Source organism: Urocampus carinirostris, chromosome 12 (genome assembly GCF_059441175.1).
Source record: "Urocampus carinirostris isolate Australia breed hairy pipefish chromosome 12, RoL_Ucar_1.0, whole genome shotgun sequence".
Taxonomy (NCBI): Eukaryota; Metazoa; Chordata; class Actinopteri; order Syngnathiformes; family Syngnathidae; genus Urocampus; species Urocampus carinirostris.
The window spans coordinates 27,316,309-27,326,985 of NC_142360.1; the positions used below are offsets into that span (position 1 = coordinate 27,316,309).

The following is a 10,677-nucleotide window of genomic DNA, read 5'->3' on the forward strand; positions in this document are numbered from 1 at the left end:
CAGCGGCAGAAAAAAGGTTTTTATCTGTTAAAAAAAAAATCATAAATTTGATAGAAATGAGCTAGATATTTTTTTTGACATATTCGAAATAACGGCAGGTTGTATTTGAATAGTCCATCAGGCCGGATCCAGCCAGCGAGCTGTATGTTTGACATTCCTGCTTTACAATATTGTCCTATTTTAAACAAAAACAGGGGTCGGGAACCAATATCTCGCAAACATATATGAATATTTTCATGAGTACATATGGCTCGGAGACAAAATTTATAACATGCAAATGTTGTCCATGTCATTCCTAGATCGCGTGAGTGAATCCTATTGCAGCACTAAAATTCCTTGAGTTACTGTACGGTACATTTTTAACTACAGTTTACAGTTAAGGTGTCACCCCAACAAACCATGTTTTGACTGTACATCGTCAAAGAATCCTTTAAATGGAAGCTCATTAAATAATCCATGTTCACTGTTGACATTTTATGGCTACGTTCACACTGCAAAGCTTAATGCTCAATTCCAATTTTTCGGTGTAATCTGATGTTTTTTGTCTGATTGCTCACATAACCAACTAAATGCGACTCGTATAAGTCTCGTAAATGCCCAACTGTCCCGCGTGCGCTCAAGAGGACACGTGACGTCACACAAAATGCACTCATGTTTAAGGAAGTACTCATGGATATAAACAGCTAAATGCCCTACAAAATGTCTTATTAGTCTTGGGCCATCCCATCTATCTGATTTGCTTTTATTATATCAGCCCTCGCGGTCTGTAAAGGTCCTCTGGCAGCGGTTTATTGACTGTTTCCAGGGTGAAGACTAAAATGGATTGTTAAGCAGCATTCAGCCACTTTGATTCTCACCTATGGAACAGTCTGCCAGAGGACATCATGTCTGCGGAAACCCTTTTTATTTTTAAAAGGAGGCTAAAGACCCACTTTTTTAATATTGATTTCAACTGAATAACTTGTAAACTTTTACTGTAACACATTTTACATTTAATTTCAGATTTTAATGTTTGGTTGTGCAGTTTTTTGTATCTGTTTTTATATTTCAGTGTTTTCCCATATTAGGGGCCCACACAGGTAGGGTGTAATTCAATGGCTGAAAATCCTGAGGTCATCTGTTGCCATCCCTATTCAGGATTCCTAAAGCTTAAGGCACGTTTAATTCAAGAGTTTTCAAAAGATTTGTAATGCCTTTTTGAAAACAATTTTAAGACCAAGTCGTAAAAAAACAACTCAAACTAACAAAAAAAATATTTCTTGCACCTAATACATCGTGCCTAGTACAAATGACCTAGCACAGCTTTTAGCCATGGCAAAAAACACTTGGCAGACCGCCACTACTCATTAAATACTGTTGGATTTCTAAATTTACCCAACAATCATGCGTGCTGGTTTTTTGAGAGAGAATCAAAGAAAATAATCAAACAGTCTGGAATTCTGCACACGGGCAGGTTTATTCACAACAGCAGATGTAAGTGTGCCCTCCGGAGACGACTCTCCCACCCCGATGTTTCCAGGATCATTTATACAGTTCAACAAACATGTGAAAAGACATCCCACTCTTCTCCCATTTGCTATGTGTGTCTGCAACTAACTTTAGCTTTCTTCTTATTGGCCATCTTCTACCCGCGTGCCAGAGAAGCCCCACGTGGGCTCCACCTCCTCGCCTCGATGTCTGGAATGGTCAAAACATCCCCGAGCGTTTCTACATCATTAGGGCCCCTCTGCGTCGGGAAGTGCTGATTATCATATCAGCCCTTCGTCCCAGTTCCCGCTGTTTCTGTAAACATCATTCTCCACTAAGTTGCACTGACCTCGCCCCACAGCCCAGCCAGTGAATATCTTTTGCATTTAAATGTAATTTGTATTTGATCGTACAAAATCCTTTATAGTCAAATGTATAGACCCAAGTTGCTATTTGTATTGTGGCTAGACCCAAGACATGCATCAGCTCTGAATGGCCCGACTGAAACCACATCACTCTTTTGATGGTTCCATTTATGAGGTCAAGCGATGTTGCCACTACAGTAAACTTGTAAATTAATAAAAATGAGAAATTATAAATGTAAACCAAATATTTTTAGCTCAAACAAATATGAATCATATTAATGTGTTGGCGTTGAAAGACGGATTTAAGACGTTTTAATGCCATTTGAGGCCTTACTTTTAGAATACGAATTCAACGTCTTTTAAGACTTGAAGAGTCCGCGGGAAGCCAGCCTACAAGTGAGAATAAGCCATCCCCCCGAATCCCTTTCCTCACATGTTTGGTCTGTGCCTTGTCATAATCATATGTTATTTTATTACACTGTATTTTGTTTTTATTGTATTTCAACCATTATAAGTGTCTGTGTATTGTTTGAGTTGTGGAGTGGGGATCAAGGAGGGGATTTTATTCATACAGCACTTCGAGTGGCAATATTTTGCCTGAAAAGTGCTTTACAAATCAATTTAGTCTGAATAAAGTCAATTGTAATTGTAAAAATGGCGGCGGTAGTGACTGCGTCACCCTTGTTGTGCGGCACGGGAATCATTAGACTCATTATAATATTGTACACGTAAATAATTTCACATTTCAAATGAAACAAATATCATTCCCTTACCTTAAATTGCCTGTTGAATTCTTAGTCGTCTTGTTAGCATGAATGGCAGAGCGAAAGCTCACCGCGTCCTTCGCTAAAAGTGACGAAGTTTCACGCAGCGGCGGTTTGAGTTTTGAGTGATGGCAGGGAGCAAAAAATACTCAATTTAACTAAATTTCAATTAGAAAGACCGACAGTTTTTGAGCTCTTAACTTAATACGAGCCATTGAACTAGGCTAATTGAAGCGTGACGATGAAGTTTATGTCATTTGTGTCGCATGAATGCTTAGTGTAGCAGAAGCAGCCCACACAAGGAAGCAGCGTCCTCTAGCGGCTGAATAACAAAATAAAATCGTGGCCAATATTGGTCGTTCAATATAAAATTTAGTAAGAACATAAACGACAATTTTGAGATATTTAACCCTCAAATCAAGTTCCAGATGTTAGTTTCAAGTCGAAACGTTTAACTCTGTCCTGTTAGTTTAATTGAATATTATTTTACTCAGCAAAAAAGTTGTGACCAGATTTTACAGCGAACGTACTTAAAAGGGTAAATGTCATTATTCGGCGATTTTCAAAAAGAAAATATAAATACTTGTGAAGTTAAATTTTAACACTAAATCAATATAGAAATGTAATGTATTGTTCTTTTAATTTTATATTTCCATTATTACACCTGCCTCCCCTGACTGCACATTGCTTATTTTAGTTCGGTGGTCGCTTCTTTAAAGGGACAGGGTGTAATATTTGACCACTAGATGGTGAAGTGAAACAAATAACCTAAAAAGTACGGTACAAGGAAAAGAAAAGACTACAGAGACTCAAAGTAACCAAAATGCACCGATTTTCCTTCAATGCTTTCAGTGAGTAAAAGAGAGAAAAAAAGAAAACGCATGAAAAGGGAAAAATAGCAAAGAAAAAAAGAAATCGGGGGAAAAAGAAACGTAAAAAAACGTGATAAAAAGAGTAAGAAAAAGAAAGGGCTATACTTAGCATCAAGATGGCTGATAAGTATATAAGTTCCCTGTAGGCCATGGGTGTCAAGGTCAAATGGGTAGAAATTAATCTAAATTCTAAATTCTGACAACAAGCCAGACTGATAAATGTTAGAAATGAAACAAGCTACTAAAGCTAATTGCTAATGATGTTGTTCGGGTCGCCGCTAAAAGCCTCTAAGCAAATGTTAGACAATATAAGAGCTAACCGCTAATTGCAAAAGCTACATTTTCACTCAGTTCAGGGTGGCCACAGCCAAAAATATTAAACACTGTCTCTTTAAGGAATTATTTGAGGGTGCTTGGGTTGAATTTATGGGTGCTTGAGCATCATCAAATACGGGCTGGTTACACCCATGCGGCTTATTATCTTCTTTTTTCTCTTTTGTTTACTCAAATTGTTTACCGTATTTTCCAGACAACAAGTCTCTCCGGAGTAGAAGTCGTACCAGCCAAAAATGCATAATTAAGAAGAAAAAAACATGTATTCGTCACACTCGGAGTATCAGTCGCATTTTGGGGGGGGGGTTATTTATTTGACAATACACCAAAAACATACATGGTATGAATGATTTTAAGTACATTAACAGTGCCATACTTCATGATTTTTATGTTCACAATCTGTATTTTGAAATCTTAATTCAGTACACGCTGCTCTTATGTAAGAAATGTATTTAAAGAAAAACCTGCACCAATTTTAAGCTATTTTCATTATTATTTATAAAAGAGGTATTGGTTTTTTTTCACCTAAAAAAACTTTGTTCACCAGATGTTCCTTTGCCACTAAATTATCTTACAGCAAGCCCTCAAACTCTAAATAAATTCAGGGTGTGAAGCTAAATTGAGTGTTAAAAATGCTCAAAAACACATTGCAAAATGCATACCTGTCAACCTATACGTTTTTGCCATACAAAGTACGTTAATCATGCACATTAAGACGTGTACGACGTACAAGAAAATCTGGACGGAAAAATGCAAATTTGGCAATTATAGGTACCATCGGTATGTATACACCGACTATCACGAAACGGCAAATCAATCAAGTCAAACGAGTTCGCCGCGGTAGCCTCTATCTTGTTATCGTTTTTTTTCTTCGTTGCAAACAAAAGGAGCGGTTTGATGCTACTGTGCGCATGCATCTGCCGCCTCGGATTTCATGTGGCAGTTATGTAGTGAAAGGAAGTCCGTCTCTTTTTAGAGAACCATCTTTTTCGGCTCAACTCATTCAAGAGAGCCGGCTCTCAAACGGCTTTGATTTGCATTATATTACGAATCATTATTGTTGTATAAAGAAGTTAAGAAAAAAAGGAAGTATAAAAGGAGAAAATGAAAAAAAGACGGGTTTGTGGTTGTCCCTTTAATCAGTATATTACCAACAATAATTTAATGCAGAAAATGAATTCATAATTTGAATAAGAAAATGTATTATTCTACTTAATTATATTTGCATGTGTTTTTTCCTTCTTCAGTAAACGTCCAAGCTACTTCACTTTTGAACTTTTTTTAATAATAAACCTCATTCATGTCGAGCAACTCAGGATCTCACAACAAAATGTTAATCAACAATATATACGATATAACGAAACACATGTACAATATAACCACTTACTGTACACTTAAAATGAACTTCCTGTAGCTTTAAATGAACATGAAAACACTTTTTTGGACAATTTTTTAGTACTGTCTCAGTTTTTGTTCATCACTCTCTTATCCCCTTTTAGCTGGACTAGCAACTCTTGTTTCTGGATTGATCAGAAAAAGCTGTTTCCATAACTAGTTAACACCTTTTACTAAACAAATAAAACAATGATGTAGATTAATAATTGCTGAATTCTTAAATCAAATGTGTTTACCGGTATATCAACCAGCATTTTGTTTATATATGGAGTAACTCAACTCTCTGAATTGGTTTTCTAGAAACCCAAAAAAGAGCATGTTTGGCTTCTTCTGCACGTTTACATGGGCTTACAAAGCCCGACTTTTAACAATATTCTGATCTTAAACCTAATTTTGTCTGGATGTAAACAAAGCCAATGTAACACATTAAAAATATTACGCCAATTACACCAAAACACTTAGTATACAGTAAATACTTGAGAGGTAGGTGACACCCCCAAAATGGTCACAATACTGAACAAAAAGTCACATGGAGTCATTTCCATCCTCAAATATGACGATTAGCATGTGATTTAAACAATGAAGGGCCAAAACATGCCTACTGCAGGAGAGAGAGTGGGAAAGGTGAGATGGCACAACATTCATTTGGACAGGTAACTTAAAATTAGTTTTATCTGGTTATATCAGTATCAGAATTTTTTTAGTTTGTTTGTACATGATTCAATTGTTTGTTTGTTTGTAAATGATTCAAATTGAATCTTTTCTTCCGGCGCCGTCACGAATGGCAGCCACTCCAGCAGCTCCGTGTTATTTTCGATTGTTCTCGATTGTTCTCAGCTCAGGGATGCTGCTGGAAATGTGAATTTCCCTTCGGGGATGAACAAAGTATCTATCTATCTATCTATCTATCTATCTAATATAACATGTTAAACTACATAAATAAACACGTCTGAAAAAAAAATGGTACAAGGTTATTATGTATTTTGTAAGGGAAAATATGACAGTTTGTAAGGGCATGGAGCCCTGGAGCTAGACAGGTATGTGTGATTTTTTGTAGAAATCAACATTAGTATGATAGTTTACGTATTTTTGCCTGGTATTCAAATCAATGCTGTTGTTGTTGTTGTTGTTTTTTTTTTGACTGGATACAGTTTTTTTGTACCAGTAGGAGACACTAAATATTACACACTGTCTCTTTAATAAAAAAACAAATCCCATTCAACATCAGTTTTCATCCCGTTTACACGCAGAAAAACAAGTACTGTAACGTTAACCAAGAAAAAGTCATCTAAAGACAACCTGACCGCGCCTACAGAAAAACAGCCAATCAGCGTTTCGGCTCTTTCATGTACAGTGCGTTGATTGGCAAGTAACAAATCGGTCCGCGCCCATTAGGCCTCAAGGACTCCAGCCAATCAGCGTCTTGGCTTTTTCATGTGTTGTTGATCATCTGGCACGTTTCTTAAATTTTGAAGTTTACTAAAAGAACTCACGATCATTTTTTAACTCTACATTTGCATGCAACCAGTTCCCGAGCACAGAGAAAAACCAAAACACGTTAAAATGGTAAGTAACGTCCTACTGTATTTAAACGATTTCGTTTATGTTCCTTCCTCTCAGAGTATTGTGATTGCGGTATAGATGCTCGCCATTATCGTTTTTTAACTGTTAACTGTTGAAACGCTATAATGTATTAGTATTTGCTTTGCTTGAAAGTCATCACCAATGTTCAAGTCAATATAAGTCTCTTTGGGGACATTTCCAATTTAGGGATGCATTGCCATTCTGACGTTGACGAATTCGTAAAATATGTCAAACAACATTAAAACGGACGGTTATAAGCAAAGGGAAACTACTAACTGCTTATTCAGAAAGGCTATTTTTTATTGTCGGCCATGCAATTTAGCGCGTTGGCACCATTCCCGTAGGGCTTTGGTTGAACTCAGGGCCTCAACTGCTCTTCACTCACTGGAAAACGGTGCACTTGTTTCGGCTACACTTATTGGGGAAGTGAGGTTCTTCATAATTACTGTTGAAACATGTAATCAGTAACGTAATATGAATACAATAATATCAAATCAATGCAACTTGAGTACTTTCAATTACTTTTGGATTGCTTCAATAATGAAATATGCTAATAAATGACAACATAAACTAAATATAAATACATTTACTACATTTTCTTTATGATAAATGAACAATTTAACTTTGCAAAAAGAAATTAGGATCAGGTAGTTGCTTGTAGTCCAACAAAAAAAGTGCTCCCATTTTAACTTTGTAGTATATATATTGTGTTTTGAGCAGAGCCTCTTTCATATGGCAGATCATATATGCTTTGTTTTAGTTCGCATTAAGAGCACTCTAAGAACCCAATATTATTTTAGACACACAAAGGTTCACTTTCTACATTTCCCTACAAATCTGGGCCGTCTTGTCCTCCCCCTCTTTCTCTTTAGTGTCAATGATTAAAATTATGATGAAATGATCTGCATTTATATAGCGCTTTTCAAGTCAATGAAGATTTTCCTAAGGGCTTGACAATGTGCTTCACACTTACCCATTCACACACACTCACCGTGCAGCCATGCAAGTCATGCAAGGGGCCAACCTGCTTTTTGGGGGCATTAGGGTTTCAGTTCCTTGCCCAAGGACACTTCGACATATAACACGGAGGAGCCAGGAACCGAACCTGTGATCTCTTGATCCCCAGACGAGCGCTCTACCTCCTGAGCTAATGCCGCCTCATTAGCTGGACACAATTTGTCCATCGGGAAATAGTGTACATGTAAATGTCAGTCTTATGTGAATTAGTGCATCAAGTAAAAAAATGGATGTTTGAAAGGATGCTGTGAAAGAGAGGGCACACACACCAACACATCCAATTACATTAATCGATTTATTTCACTTTATTTAATTTATACAGTATGTTCTTGTTTGTTGATGTTGTCTCGTTAGTTGCACTCTAATTACATGGCACTTTTCGGTCAGTTTTGCAAAGCTTTCGGTCGTGTAGTCATGTTTTGTAGTTAGAGTGAGGGTGTGTGTGTGTGTGTGTCTGTGTGTGTGTGTGTTGAATAAGACTGCAGAGGAAGGTTGTGGCAAATGTAAACAAATCTATGGCGAAAAAAGAAAATAAGTAAAAATAGAGCCAAAATTGTTTTTATCATTATTCCAATCGACTTCATTTATGTAATTTGAATCAATAGAGCCAAAATTGTTTTTATCATTATTCCAATCGACTTCAGTTATGTAATTTGAATCAATAGAGACAAAATTGTTTTTATCATTATTCCAATCGCAATGAAATAAATACTGTTTTTCCCATGCCCTATCATGGTATAATTTGTTGTTTCCACAGGATTTTACAACGTTGGAAGAAATCAAAACCTGTTTTGAGGATGAGAGGAACTGGAGCCCACGGGAGTTGCACTTGGCCCTGCTGCTCAGCACCAAGGCCTCACAGCTGGAGAAGCTGCGACGAAAACTCTTCATGTTGGAGAAAAGAGCCAAGGAGCTTGAGTGGCAACTGGAGGATTTGATGGAGGCCGAACGGATCATCTTGCGACTTTCCAACAACACAGAGCGCCACTACGGATGTTCTATGTCCGAAAACGGCAACTTCCGGGTACCTTCCAAAAGCCTTTATAAATTATATTGTCATTTTAATATATGTGATTATTGTGCATAGAATAATGGGATTTCATGTGTGCATTAGGCTCGGGTTACTGGCCGTTACTGTCACGGATCAGTAGTTTGAATTGATTTTTAACATTGATTTTTATTTCAACAGAGATCACCAAACACTGACGGTGAAGAAAGATGGAGAAGAAAAGAGAAAGAAAATGGCGACAGAGACGATAATTATAAAACCAACCATGCCGCCGAATGGGAAGTAAAAAAGCGTTGGTGTGATGAGGAGGAAGCAATAAAGAAGGAAATAAGAGAAGAGAAGAACATCATGCAAAGTCTGGGTGAAAAGAAAGATAAAGAAAAGAAGAATCAAGAGAAAAAGAAGAAGAAGAAGCTGTCCTTCTGCAAAAGGCTGACATTCAAATGGTGCTGTTTAACCAGTTGACCAATCCTACTTGCCTAATGACTCACTTATTCTTATTTTATTTTCATTAATGTATTCATATCATTGAATAGTTATCTTTTTATTTTATTTCCCATGAACAATAAATAAATGTAATTTATTCAATGATGTCCACATTTCTTCATGATGTATCACAAAGCTTTTGGGTTTGTTTTTTTTCAACCACATTTCCAACTGGAACATCACCACTGAAGATGATGACAATGGCATTACATTGTGTCAAAATACACAACTATATCTATTTTGATGAGGTGTAAATACATTAAACTGCTCTCCTACTATTCTACAAAATATTTGAATTAATATTATAAATACAAATTATGAATTAATATAAGTACCGGTGTCATATTTCATGACTTATTTTCATCAGCTCTAGATGAAAATATTAATTCAGCACTGGCAGCTATTCTGTAAGAAATATATTTAGAGAACAAACTGCTCCAACTTTAGGTTATTGATAAAAGAGGTTTTATTTTTTTCCCCTAAGAAAAAATACTCGTTTCTTCCACCAGATGTTCCTTTGCCACTAAATCAGGGGTGTCCAACTCAATTATACAGAGGGCCAGAACTCAAACCACGCCTTTGGTCGCAGGCCGAACAGGATAAATATTTATTGAATACACTTTCCTTTAAAAAAAAAAAAAAAAAAAAAAAAAATTAATACAGTCAGGGATATTATTCCAGAATAAACAAACTTAAACATTAAATGAATTAAAATTGTCGCTCTCCATAAAAATATCTCCTGTCAAAACTATAAAAATGAAAATATGAAAAAACGGAAAATATAAATAAAATTGGTGATTTTCACTTTTGGGAATTTGATTTAGTGAAAAACATCTTCATATTCTTCTTTAACCTTTCAACTTTCTGAATCTTTTCTCTGGATTCAAGGTTTTTCAGCTTACTCTGAAGTTTTGTCTTGTAGTGCCGTTTTTCATTAAATTCCTTAATGACGGCCACAAATAAGACACACGGGTTTACCGGCAATGTCAGTTCACATAATTTTCTCGGCCATTGTGGTTTTAGGTATCCGAGTATAATTTGAAGGTTATCATGGTTTCATAGACCCTGGCCATTATAGTAGATGTATATAAAAGGATTTCACGGGTCGTATATAATTGTACGCCGGGCCGGTGTTGTGGCCCGTCGGCCGTGAGTTTGACACATGCAGTAAATTGTCTTTCAATAAGCACTGAAGCTTATTGCAAAAGGACACTTATTAAGAGCAGATTTAGTTTGGGCCGCCTGGGGGCATTATAAGCTCGCCTGTGTTGTCCAGAAACAAGAAATTCGGCAAACTTTTTGACTGTTTCCACGAAACGTCACGCTCCCTTCTCTGGCAGAATGGCAGCAAGAAGCACTTAAGTGCATGGCAGTTTATAGGCAGT

The 10,677-nt window shown here is 36.6% G+C and overlaps 1 protein-coding gene and 1 long non-coding RNA gene across 2 annotated transcripts in view; one reads left to right on the forward strand and one right to left on the reverse strand.

The window, feature by feature from the left end:
- Positions 1-2,873, reverse strand: part of LOC148355383 (uncharacterized) — a 41,209-nt gene extending 38,336 nt beyond the window's left edge. Inside the window, exon 1 of the long non-coding RNA XR_015852259.1 lies at positions 2,606-2,873. This is a non-coding gene — a long non-coding RNA (uncharacterized LOC148355383). The remainder of the gene's footprint in view (positions 1-2,605) is intronic.
- Positions 2,874-6,621: 3,748 nt separating this feature from the next.
- On the forward strand, positions 6,622-9,289 carry LOC148355385 (uncharacterized). The gene is made up of 3 exons (XM_088350303.1): positions 6,622-6,762; positions 8,555-8,821; positions 8,987-9,289. The coding sequence occupies exons 1-3, from the start codon at positions 6,715-6,717 to the stop codon at positions 9,269-9,271; spliced, it is 600 nt and encodes a 199-aa protein (XP_088206429.1). The 5' UTR covers positions 6,622-6,714; the 3' UTR covers positions 9,272-9,289.
- The last annotated feature ends 1,388 nt before the right edge of the window (positions 9,290-10,677 follow it).